This window comes from Papaver somniferum, chromosome 5 (genome assembly GCF_003573695.1).
Source record: "Papaver somniferum cultivar HN1 chromosome 5, ASM357369v1, whole genome shotgun sequence".
NCBI lineage: Eukaryota > Viridiplantae > Streptophyta > Magnoliopsida > Ranunculales > Papaveraceae > Papaver > Papaver somniferum.
This window is the reverse complement of record NC_039362.1, coordinates 153,599,327-153,612,630: the sequence shown is the minus strand read 5'-3', so window position 1 is coordinate 153,612,630 and position 13,304 is coordinate 153,599,327. Positions and strand designations below refer to the sequence as shown.

The 13,304-nt window shown below is 38.5% G+C and overlaps 1 protein-coding gene across 1 annotated transcript; it reads right to left on the bottom strand.

Annotated features, from left to right (window-relative positions):
- Positions 1-467: 467 nt before the first annotated feature.
- LOC113283256 lies at positions 468-12,942 on the bottom strand. The gene is made up of 19 exons (XM_026532456.1): positions 11,310-12,942; positions 10,448-10,533; positions 9,921-10,325; positions 9,723-9,806; positions 9,223-9,621; positions 7,497-7,563; positions 6,327-6,465; positions 6,139-6,227; positions 5,787-6,035; positions 5,455-5,702; positions 5,148-5,372; positions 4,844-5,065; positions 4,712-4,765; positions 4,543-4,608; positions 4,298-4,444; positions 4,161-4,214; positions 2,822-2,881; positions 1,296-1,706; positions 468-1,168 (listed from the first exon to the last, which is right to left on the bottom strand). Exons 1-19 carry the CDS (start codon positions 12,628-12,630, stop codon positions 1,001-1,003), a joined length of 4,494 nt encoding a protein of 1,497 aa, XP_026388241.1. The 5' UTR covers positions 12,631-12,942; the 3' UTR covers positions 468-1,000.
- Between the last annotated feature and the right edge of the window lie 362 nt (positions 12,943-13,304).

Below are 13,304 nucleotides of genomic sequence, written 5' to 3'. Positions count from 1 at the left end.
TGCTTTTCACATCAATAGCCATCCCTGAAACACATACCAGAACCACTTGTCATCAAGAAAACAGCATAACATTATATATAAATAATAATGAAGATCATGGAAAATCAGTACTTATAAACCACAATGACTAAATATCCCAGCAGCTCAGTAAGTATCAAGTCTACAACCTTGACAAGGCAACCTACACCATCCGCATCAAATGATTAAAAAAACTCAAAAGGCTTACAGCCCAGTCAGTTATTCCTGCAAGAGACAACACTCAGAGAAGTGATATGACAATCCAACAATTGGGATTCAGAATAGCCTTGTGTATGAGTCATATCACGGTCTCTGTTTCAATAAATGAGTAAACCTCCATCACAGTTGATGGAAACAAACCCAATAAAACTATCCATGCAATCCATTAACAGACTAGCTCCAAAAGAAACCAATTCCAGAATTAAAATAGATCAGCAAGACACAGGCAATAAAGAAAAAGCAATAAAATTGCTATCTGTGATTCTAATTGCTGTACACAGTGGTACAATGACCAACTGCAAAGACTCGTCTCCAAATGCTAACTGCACTCCAAGAACAGCGATGCTAACGATATACACACTAAGTTTTAGAGGATGCAACATAATAATACCTTTCTAATTTCTCATATACAGTTTACAGGAAAGCACAGCCTGCATACAACCCTCCCTATGGGGGAAAGGCAACCTCAAGCTTGTTGCCATACATTAAATGGAAAGAAACCTCATCCTCTGTACAGTTGCTCTCAGAATGTGTATACAACAACGATGACAAAACTTTCATATCTGAACGAACGGTAGGAGGCAGTCCCAGTTGATATGGGACCGAACGGCCAGGTCCCTAACCCAATGATATATCCTTTTACTTGTTAAACGGGACCAACAATCACAATCAACCTCCGAGCAGAGATCAGCAGAGCTCTTGGATAGGCTGTGGCTGGCCATCAAGGAAACAAAGAACCCAAAAGAGATTTGATATTTTAGTCTTATCCATCAGGCTCCACCGAGTCTTGCAAATCTGTTTCACGGGGAGGAGGCTTCTCCTTAGGAAGGCACACCACAGGAACATAAGCAAACCCTTTTGGTAACCGCTGATTCTGAAAAGATGCTTGATCTGATGTCATCACCAGCTCTTTTTGAAAGGTTTCAGGGTGCTGCATCATTGAGCAAGAGTGATGAAAAATCCATCACAAAGAGAATGACAGCAACCACGCAGAGTATATATACATGGGGATCTAAGAAGCCCTAACACCTTGTTCCAAATAATGTAAAAAGTCTCACCTTTCTTGATTTTGACCTCTTGTCAGCATCCTCCTCCAAATTCCGCAGAGCAACAGATGCAGGTCTCTTGGGGAGCTTCTTCCCAGATAATAGCACCCTGTCATTTGTCTTTATGGTGCACAGCTGATCTTGAGAAGTGGAGCTATCATCAGTCTTTTGGTCGATATCCATAGGCACAGGAAGCACAATCCGGCGCTTACCAGAAACAGCAGTGTCCATGGTGATGTCATCTGATCTTTGCGTCATCGCTTCATTGCAAGATTTTTTGTCATCCACATGCCCTCGCAGGGACGTTGTTGCTGATTCTGAACTGACATCAGGAAGGAAGAATGGACTACGAACAAGCACTGACAGAGCTATGGAGTCCCGTTTTGAAGCGAGTATTTCTTGTGAACAGACAACTAACTCTCGCTGCAAACATTGTATCAGTTAGGACACAGCTATTTTGCGGAGAAAATAATCAATGATTGCACGAAAAGTGTGGAATTTTTTTTACTGCGACATGTTAAAGCACTGGCCAAAAAGCAACGAAATAAAAACTCAGATAATGAGGAAAAGATTGGAATAGAGATTTCAAAAACATATAGTTACTACTTTTAAAGGATACACTGAGCAACGAGAAAAAGCCACACTCCTAATAGCAACATAGACTTGAATAAACTACAAGGTGTGGTTAATCTGACAGTGCCTCCAGCACAGCCTACATAGCCAGACTAAATGAGCCAAACGTGATGTAGTAGGCGATAGTCTACACAAGTTGAATAGCTACCAATCCTTATTAATTCAGCATCTCTTTAAACAACTAAGAAGATTCATGGACCAATGTGCTGGAGGATCTTAGTCACACCACTAGCCCACAAGTGTGAAAAAAGAGTAGCATGCCAATTTTACATTTTTCAGGAAAAAAAATGATAATGTTCGTAGACAGAGTATAAGGATTGAATAACTAGAAGATATTGAAGCCCCATTCCATAATATTCTTCAACAATAGTTGGCAAAGTAGAAAAAGGGTTACCACTTTTCATCAACTTAAGCATCAGATAACCAAGATCTACTCAACATGCCAAATAAATATATAAGATGAAATCCTTGCTTTTAACTTGAAAACTCCTAAAAAATTCTGTCCAGTCAGCATAACTCTTGGAACATGTATAAAAATTTCCATATATGAGGGTGCATCAGGAGCCACTAACTACATGTATGACCTTCAGGAGCATGTTTGCAGTTGATAACCATGATCATGTTGGTATCAGTAGTGATCATACAGGTCTCTCTAAGTTATAGTTTAAGGTTTAAGATCTCCAATAAACTAAAAAAGGAAATAAAGAAGAATGCCCGTTTATAATCTGGATTAAAAAAAGTATACTATGTCTTTACAAATTTATTGAAACATGCTATTAAACACTGATATCTCTTCTTACAGAGAGAAGAATAAAGTTTACCATAAGTAATAGTGTAACAGTACAATCACAATAAAACAGCAACTTAACCTCTGCCATTTGCCAAGATAAGTTAACACCAATTACCTTAAGTTTCTCTCTTTTGATGATTCTTTCACAAAGAAGGCGCACCCTCTCAAGCTCTACCTGTACGAACGCAAGATTTGCAAGCAAAATTACAAGCTTATCAGTTGTTTGAGGTCAAGCGAGGTGCAAATATATATTTCAAAGGGGAGAAATAATAAATCAGCACGAAGACAAAACAGGTAGAATCTTGTCAAGAACAAGACATCTACGAAAACCAAGGACATTCAGCAAAGTAAAGCAACCCATTGAGTTCAGAGAGTTTTGATGGAAAAAAAAAGAAAAGATAAAATTCTTAGTTTCTTACAAAATGCGCAGCCAGTGTATGTCATGTCATTATGTAGTAACTGAACATGAAGGGAAGTTAAACATATAATTTATGTAATTTACTCAACAAAATTATCACTTATTCTAAAGGAGAACAGATAATTTATGTAGTATATCACAATACCAAGTTACTTCTTTGAATCAGTGGTTCGGGCTTCCAAAGACTTTGGTCCCCATTACTCTGTTTTGGTGTCACTAGTATCGCAGATACTCAATTTTCAAAGAACAGTAACATTCAAAAAGGGGTTTTAAACTCGGCTGCAACTGCAACACAAGGTGATGCAAGTACGATTACTATATGGTATCACATGAGACTTGTTTTACTAACATGAAAAAATGACACTCTCAAACAATGCAAGTATGCAGTTTGAAAGCTCAACCTACACATGAAATAGTGTTTCACGGAGTCAACCATTTGATTATCTAGAACTTTTAGAAATCTGATAAACTATGTAATGAGACTGCTCTCATTTAAAAGAAGATAGACACCTTTTACCACAAATCCTTTCCCCAAGAAAGCTCACGTACCCAATATACCCTGGCATCAATTACCCAGTTTACCTAATTATACCCAGTGGTGGAGTTAGTCGTTCATAAATAGAGAACGCTGTGCGTGTTAAACAAGATAACTTATAACAGTTCACAAAAAACCACACACACTTGACCCCATAAGTCCATGTGTGCTACTGTCATTGAAAAAGTTATCCACCGAGCAGGAATTGTCAGTTTCCCACTAGCAAAGCAAGACAATAGAGCAAAACATAACCCATAAATTAAAGCAGCTGCAGCATTTACCATGAACATTAATACTTCGTAAAGGTTTGCAAATAATAGTTTTTAACCGCTAAAGTGTGAAGCAATACCACCATAAACATAATCATGTGGAACATTAGTTAGCACTCTAGCAAAAACTCAATAAAGAGACTGATAAAGAACCAGGCATGAGAAAACCAGCCAGGAAGTGGAAAAACTTTAGAGTCAAAAGACAAAAATTATTGGTTATATCAGCACTAACCCTTGTTTGTTTAATGCTTTTAAGCTCCTCGGCACCATGTTGCTGTGTCCCAGCCTGTAGAAACAATATAGAAACATATATGACATGCTGCAGAAACTTGAATTTTAAATATCCATTTTGTAAACCAAATGATTGACCTTTTCTCTCAGCTCCAAGCTATGCTTTTCACAGTAAGCTTTGTGATGTGACTTGTTTCCACCTCCACCAGTCTTCATGAGCATGTAAAATCCAGCATTTCTGGCGCAACAGGGATGAAAATTGCTTTGACAATTTCCATAGTGACACTGCATGGAAATACAGATTAATGATGAAAAATTGTACTTTATCCTCCACCACTTATCTTATATGTAGCATGAACAGAAAAATGTGTAATAATCCTAACCTTTACACAGACTCCAAGTTTAGTACCGCAAATACTGCAAACTTCCCTTTCCTTCAGAAGGGTATCCTGACATTCCATAAAAAAACGTAAGTGCTGTTACTTGAGACCCATCACAAAAAAGAAAAAGGTACAAATTAAATATCAAAAAGTCTAAGATTCCATCTCTTACCAGTCCTTCCACGGGATTCTGCTGTCCCCTCTTGAAAGTTGATTCCAACAGCCACTAGAACAGAAAAGAGATTAATAAAATAAAATCCTCAAAGAGACTCAACAGCAACAGCATGAAAGAATGTTTTATTACCTCAGCACAGAAGGAATGAACCCATTGTCCGTCGGTTGACCTTCTAAAAGCACCACTACTGCCACCACACAAACAACACTGTGCAGGAAAACAAGGCTTCTCACGAGGGTTTACAACTGGAACTCTAAGGCTCCTGGATGCCATCAAATCTTCACACAGTTCACAGTACCATGGTCCAGAAGAACCTTTAACACTACGATAACAACCCGAATGGACTGGCACCTGAAAGCAGACATGTTTTTGTGAACATCGACATAAACCAAAAATGCAGTTGCTAAAAATAATAATTGTAAGGATGGCAAACCTTGCAGTTGTGACAAACTAATATAGGGTTCAACAACATCCCAGGTCTTCTGCAAATTTCACATGAATGAGGGTGTTCCTTTGAAGAGTTTAACTGGACAGTTTCAGAGGGCTTTTCAGTAGAATTGCGTCCAACGGCCAGTCTTGAAAGTGTCTCCTTAGCCCGTGGCATCATTTGGGAGTAAAGCCCAGTCCTCCCACCGACAGCATTTATTTTCGATTGGCTCTGCAGGAGAAAGAATCATCAATTTACTGCAAATAAAATGAACACATCCAATACCTATCAGTTATCACGTAAAGAACAAGACCTCATGATGAGCAGTTTCTTCAGGTACGTCTTTCCTAAGTGATGATATCCTTGAAGAAGCTGCAGCTGCGGCGGTTGCAGCAGCCAGCACAGCCTGAGCTTCTTTGTTCCTTCTCTCTTTTCTTCCTTGTTTCTTTGCTTCCCTAATCCCACAAAGATACTGACTAACTAGTACCAAATCCCATCGTTGCCTACAAGCGGTATCGAGTTCCTTCGGAAGACTTTTTACCACTCGAGAAACAAGTTCATCTGCAAGGATAATACAAACACATTAGATACTTTAGTAACATAACAATATACAACCAACATCAACAAGAGGTCAAGCACAGAGACCACAATGACGCTTGCTTGCAATGGTGTTGTCGAGGAGCTTATTTTGAAGGTAAATAAGTTGCCCTTCCAGTTCGTCTTCAGGTGACAGATCTAAGACGCCCATCTTCTTAGCCATCTCCAATTTTTTCGACGTGATACCATCTAAAGTACAATCAGCGGTAATACAGGTACTGTTACCATCTTGGTCATCGTCGCCATGAGTACCAGGAAAAGGTGACTCTGTAACAGGGACATCTTTTACCATTGTTTCTGCACAGGAAAAGATCGTGTGGTTGAGCTTTGTTACAGTTAACATACTTTTTTTTTTGATCGACTACAGTTCACATCCTTAAAACTAAAGAAAATATATTACCATGAGTCTCGGAAACTGTGTGGGCCTGCTGGGACAACTTATTTTGAATAAACGGGTGAACGTACGAACAAGAAGTTGGCACTCCAGCTCTGCATCAAATATGAGAGAGAAAAATCATTCTCCGTGATTTTCAAAGTCAACCAGAGAACATGGATTGTAAGATATTTTGACTGTAGAAAGAAGCTTACGTGAAATCAGGAATGACCAGAGTCCCTACATCAACAGAAGTTGCATTATGCTCACCGTCAGAATTCACCAAACTACTCTGCAAAGAAGAATCCCTCTCTACTTGTTCATTCACAGGCATGTTACAGTGCACAGGCTTCCCTGCATTCCATTCGATATAACACAATTAATACATGTAAATTGGATAACAATGCAGAGTATTCAGCTAGCAAAATCCCACAAGCAACCAATACATGTAAAAATAGTTAAATTCAACACAGAAATTAGAGTGGGGGAAAAGGAAACAGTGGGATAAGTGAATCAACACATCAGCCTTTAGCTTCATAAGAATTCAGTTTAGTCAAGCCACAAGCACTGAAAATAAAATATTCAAAACAGCTTGGAAAATCAGAATCCGGGAATTTGTTTGTTGAAAAATCTAACAAAATTTAGCTATAAAATGAGGTCTAAAAAGATTTCAGCTTAAGTCACAATCCCCACTGGTTCCTTCAAACATACAGTACTGCAAGACTGCTTTTCTCAATGCAGTCAGTTACTTTACACAGAGTGGGGCAATCTATAACTCCAAGAGCTAATACAAGATCAACGAAATACTGGCCCAGATAACAAGCTTTCCTGCTGAGAAATGATAGGACGTAACCAAGGACCACAAAATACTTTGAAAGACAGTTCACTGGTTCTTTAAGCAGGACTCCTCCAACTGTGTTATCATACACAAGCTCAATATTGGGCGAAAAGTAATTCTGAATTTCTCAAGCTAAACCTGTTGTTTTGTTATAATTCACAACATTGTGCAGCCTTAGACACCACACAAAAGTCAGTACCCTGGCTAGAAAGCTTTATTAGACTGCAAAAACAATTATAACTACAGAACTATGCTCAGCACTTTGTACAAGCAACACCTTCACTTTAAATTCGACCACAGCAAACATACTCACACTTAACTAAGGGAAGAGACTAGTAAATAGGCAATCTCAGAATATGGAATTCGTGCCCACTTCAAAACAGGATCACTAAAAGAAAAGCTCACCAAAGCGTTTGCAATGTTGAAGTTTCATGGTTGCATAATAACTAAGGCATATTAATAACCAAAATTAAATGTCTGCCTGACAAGAAGCTGCAGAAATCGGCAACCACCGAAACACATGTACCAAAAACTCTTTAAGTCATACCTTCAGGTACAGTCGACTCCCCCAAAGAAGAATCCAAGCCATGTCGTCCAGAAGACTCGACCAAAATCTGCCAAAAAGATAAGTGAACTTGTATGCAAAGGGAAGAGTTTCCAACACTGATTAAAAACATAAAAAAGAAAAATAGATCCAGTCACTCTTCCACGACGTTAAGTTCCATTAGCCAATGAGATTTTAAGACAAGTTAAGTAAATCTATGAAAAACACCAGCATAGCTTTATGATCCTTCAAAGGAACCTTTCAGCTACTTAAAGTTGAACATTATGTTTGTTCACGTGCTGAATACAAGACATTACTTTCACATGTGCAACTGCTAGAGACCACACGTTGAACAAGCTCGCATTACGTAAGCAACTCTAGCTATTTTGCCACCTTTACAAAAATGGTACTTTCTACAGTGATCTTTGTACGTCAGTGGTCACATAATAAAAGTTCAGGGGCTTGTTGCTCCAGAAGGCAAAAGATCCCTTTATCACCATATAAATTATCTTTTTCTTACAACTATCTTACCTTAATGTCAACTCTTTCCCCTAAGCTACTACCTACACGACATTTTTTGTAATTGCTTAATACAACTTTCTCGCACTGATCACACATACTACCTAAACAACATTTTTGTAATTGCTTATTGCTACCTCACTCCTTGTCAAACCTACATATACCAAGTAATAAGATACTTCCAGCAATTCCTTATTCTACTCCTGGTGTATTTCATATGCAGATTAATACCAGGTAGGGTTCCTACATCCGCTGTCATTACTTCATCTCTAGGCTTCCTTGTCATATCATATAACTCTATTTGTCACCGACTTGGTGCGGTATAGCAATCTAAAGGAGGGAGTAAAAGATAGAGAAACTGAGCAAACGGGTCTCATGGCAACCTTTCCAGTTTCTTAATGGTGTGAGGGATCTGGATAGAGATCAAAGGAGAGCAAATGCCGCCCACTGGTGAGATGGTGCCAATTAAAATGGGGTACGCAAAGAAAAGATGCTGGAGTACAAGACCAAAGAGGTTACACAACAGAGTGAGAAGTTATAAAAATCATCAACCAGGAAGCAATATGAAGCTAGAAATCTGTGGTAAGAACTTCTATGATTTGCACGGAAGAGGAAAAAAAAAAAAAGCCTTACGGACTCCTCCTGAACCAAAATTGGAACTCAATCCTGAATATCAGTTTAGATGAACTATTATACATTGCATATGAACTAGGTCTGGACTATTAGCGCATATTTTTTACCAGCGAACTTCACAGATAGCATCTTGAGACTATGCCCTACTCTCTGACACCAAACAATATCACTACTGGAATAATAGAATTCAAACCCTAGCAGAGTAAGATTCAGCTACGAACCTAACTAGAAATATCTTAATAGAAGAAAAAGAAAACAAAAACAAAAAATGTAGAGAACGATATAACTACTACGCTGGCACTAAATATGCATTCAATTGTAGCATATGATAATGAGCGCACTCCTTGCATAAGTCTGGTAATCAAATGATAAAGCAATGTTCTTTCTTTATTACTACAAGATGTTACAAAGACAGCACTATGTTAATGGGTGAAAAAAATTCAGAAAATTTGCTCCCCAACAAAAGAACCTACTTACAAGGAACAAAGCAGAACAATTCATCCAATTCTAAATTCTATGGAAACGGATAATAAAGCTATCCCTTTAATCGAGAATTTAAATAAACAATCAAGATTACCTCTTTCAAGACATCATTATCCTCAAAGCAACAATCACCATCGTGAGAGACAACACTATTTCCCCCATCGCCATCTCTAACACCTCCGTTAGGAACATCAAATTTTACTTCTGCCTCATCTATCACTATCCCATTGCCATTTTGCAGGAGCAGTTTTTCCTCAGAAGAGCACACTACTTTATTATCCATCAAAATACGTATGTTGTTCTTTGTTCTCCTTCTTGGTGGAACAGATTTAAAAGGAACATCGGTGGAACTATCTGGACCAGCTTCTGAAACAGTATCAGGACAGTCCGGCCCTCCAACTTTAAGATTTGGTTGTGGACTATCCACGTATGCATGATTTCGAATCCACTTGATGATTTTGCATCTCAAATCAGGAAAGATGGAATTTCCCCCCTGCAATAAAAACCCCCAAGAAAGCAGTTATAGATTTATTAATTACCTTTGAAATAAACAAATGACAATAAGTTTAGCCTAGATTAATCATTTTCAAGTACCACAAGAATTTCTGCCAATGTATCAGATGAGATTCCAATATCTGATGCTACGTCGCTAACAATGACCTTTCCCCGATCGACTAACTGCACCATAGAAAGGAAACAAAAATCATGAGCACTTATACTATTTGCATGAACAAGAACTGCACTGTATTATGTAAAACTTCCACATCATGAGGCCAAAGGATCTACTGTTACCTTTTTCAGGGTTTGGACAATATCCAACAAATCAGAAAGGTTAGTCTCTCCAACATTGCCCCTTTCAGATGTGTCCTTGCTATCAAGCCCTTCATCACACTCCGACCTAGGTTTAGAGCTTGGCCTGGTAGTCGACAAATCTTGTCCCAAAGATATCTCATTGTTCGCCAGATTTTCAGAGTTCGTATCTGTTGCAGTAACACGAACTCCATTTATCTGGTCATTCAGGTCACTCCCCTGACCAAGCTTTACCTTCTGTGACTTGTTAACCACCAGTAACACAGTGGGACGACTGGATATAGAGGAGCCACAATCATCCCCTGCATATGTATTATTTACCGACTGCTGGCTATTGCAAACATCTGGCAATCCGGAATGCTTTGCGCAAAAAGCCCTCAACTCAACCTGAGAAAATTAGCACAAAAACAATTTGATCAGAGAACAGCAAGTTGGGAGCAGCTGGCAAAAAGGAGAGAGAAGAACAAAGGAAAAAAGAAAACTAAGATGAAAAGGCAAGAAGGGAGCACATTATCACATCCAATCTTTCCCCAGATCTCCATCTTGTATTTTGCTTCCCTTGCACATATTGGATGTAAAGCAGTCCTGCAAGTACCTGAATGATCAGCAAAAGCAGAAAACGTTATGATAAAAACATCACTGACATAGTTTAACATACAAGGGTACAACTGACATTATTCACAGGTCGTGAGAGTGTATCATTAGCATTAAAGTGGATTTACATAAGGCATACCGGTTCAGAAGCTCTCAAGTAATACAAACATTGGGTACCAACAGATTCAATCTGAGATCTCTGTTCAGAGTAAACAGTTCATAAATAACATTTTCTGAATTCCCTATTACCTTATAAATCGTAACCCTACCGAGCCAACAAAAATGTTAATATCATCCCCACAAAATTATTACTAGCTAGCTACATATTCCTATTGTATCAAAACCCAATTAAATTCAACAGCAAATCAAATACACTGAAATGCCTTAAAAACAGTTAAATCGCAAACTACTGCTGAAGGATTTAGGAAGTTTCAAGTTAAGAATAAGGTCAACTTTCTGTGCGAGGTATCTACTTGGCAATGAGAGCATAGATGACGTCGAGTAAACCCGAAGGCTGCTGCGCAAGGATCGGTAGACACTTTCCGACAAACTACTCTTTCTTTAGGTCATTATTTCCCTCTTTTTTGAGGGAGGCATTAATGATTTAATGTTCTGGGAAGGCATATTTATATATACTAAGTCCTCATCTTTACTGATGAAAAAGAAAAAGATAAAAGCCAAAACTGCATTATGACTTAACCATAAGGTGTGCTACTCAGATGCCTATGAGTGTGAACGAGAAGTGCACGAACTGAAGAAAGGAGAGAAGAATCATACCATGACTACACCGTACGCATGCACCATATTTCACCTTGCATACATTGCAAACTAATTTCTTTCGCATATCATTTATCTCCCCAATATTCATGATCGGCTCCATCTTCTTTATATCCTCAACATATGCGTCGGGCATCCACAGACTACAGAACAAATGAGCAAACTCCGACGATCCACCTCCCTTAAATTCAACATTCCTGACCACTGGTTTTAACGCTCCACCTGATTTGGGACAAAGAATACAAGGCCTCAACGAAAGTTCTTTACCATCCCCATCAGCCTCGGAACTACCCCTCGACAAACACCAAGAACACAACCATATCCCAACTGGAGCATCTTGAACACCATAACACTTCTGATGAATGTAAACTTTACACGAACCACATACCAGTAAAGAATTCATATGTTCACCGGAATCTTCCAAGCAACACAAATGGCAAACAGGTAAACTCTGTCCTACAGAAGGACAAACAACTTTAAGTCTCTCTAATCCAGCTTCACTTCCCAAAAGCTTCCGCTTCTTGGAAGGTCTCTCAGAAGTGACTACTACCTTGTTTCTGGCACCCAAGAGCCATTCTAACCCATTTGAAGACGAAGAAGATGATTGAGTATTTAAAGTCTCATTTTCCACTAAATTGTCTTCTTTTTCTTCTGTGGGCAAAATTTCAGCTTCCCTAACTTCATTTTCCACTAAATTATCTTCTTCTACTTGTTTTTCTTTATTTTCCACCACCACCTCCTCTTTGGGCACTACTACTTCTTCTTCTTCAACTACCACCTCATTGTAACCACTAACAGTTGCAACAGAAGAATCGACATTCTCATTTACAAATTTAGGCAAAGAAGGAATAGTAAAGTAAGGCTGAGAAGAAGTAACAGAAGAAGACTGACTGACTAAATTCTGAATGTCAGTAAATGTTACTTGCCTAAAATAATCTTCAGTGTCTGACCAAATGTTCTTTTTAACCTTGGATTTCTCAACAGAAGAAGAAGATTTCTTTTGCCCAGCAGACGATTCTGAATGTGATTTTTTGTGCTTTTTACGACTATAAGTAGACCTAGACAAGAAGTCAGCTAACCCAGAAGGAATATTACAAACCCTAGAAACTTCTGCTTCATCTTCAAAAGGAGAACGCTCACACAGAGCTTTCTGTGCTTGATTATAGTAATCAATTTTGACGTCCTCTGGAGGATCTACCACTAACCCCAACAACGATTGATGATGATTTTTACTAAAAGTAGAAATTTTACAAGGTTTTTCTTCGGTGCCACAACCTCTATCGTCACCTCTACCCATCATATCTTCCACAAACGTTTGCATCTGCTCATACTATTATAATAACTTCTTCTTCTAGTCATATTAGATTTCTTCTTCTTCTTCCACTGTCCATAACACACGAAACCCTAACCCTAATTCGTTTTGATTGTTTTCGACGTGCGGGAGGAAAAAAGGGGGAAAAAAGCTAGGCGGTGAGGGGAAGATGATGATGATGATGATGTGTTATTGGCTAGGGTTAGGGTTTCTGTTTTTTCTGGTTTTGTTTTTTCTCGGATCCGTCGAAGACCGATTTTTTCTTTTCTTTCGTTCTTCAGTTTGGTTCGCGTTTGATGAGAGAGAAACAGGAAATTTTTTGAGGAGAGAGAGTGAAAAAAAAGGTCAAAATTAAAAAAGAAATTAATTTCTTTTCTTTTTTTTTGTTTTCGTCAGGGGGCCATGAAACGAAGGGGAATTTGTTGTTGGTGGGAAAATAGAAAAAAATCAGTTTGATTAATATGTTTCGGATCTTCGAGATTTGTGGAACGGTTTACCTGGAGAGACAGTCCAGATTTAGTTTAAAGGGTCGTTGTATAATTAATGACTAGTACTGTCTCTTACTTAGCCCGTCCAGCCCGTGGGCCATTTAACTTTTTTTCACCTCTCATATCTCCTAGTTTCATCTCCCAGCGGTTTGGACAAATTAACTTATAGCGTGTTCGGCAATAATATTTCAAAAT

Excerpts from the sequence above, each read along its gene's own strand:
- LOC113283256 (XM_026532456.1), bottom strand. The coding sequence starts at position 12,630 with ATGCAAACGTTTGTGGAAGATATGATGGGTAGAGGTGACGATAGAGGT. Across the intron at positions 9,807-9,920 it reads TTGTCCAAACCCTGAAAAAG|TTAGTCGATCGGGGAAAGGT; the intron begins GTAACAGTAGAT and ends TCTATGGTGCAG. Across the intron at positions 1,707-2,821 it reads TCAAAAGAGAGAAACTTAAG|CGAGAGTTAGTTGTCTGTTC; the intron begins GTAATTGGTGTT and ends CAATGTTTGCAG.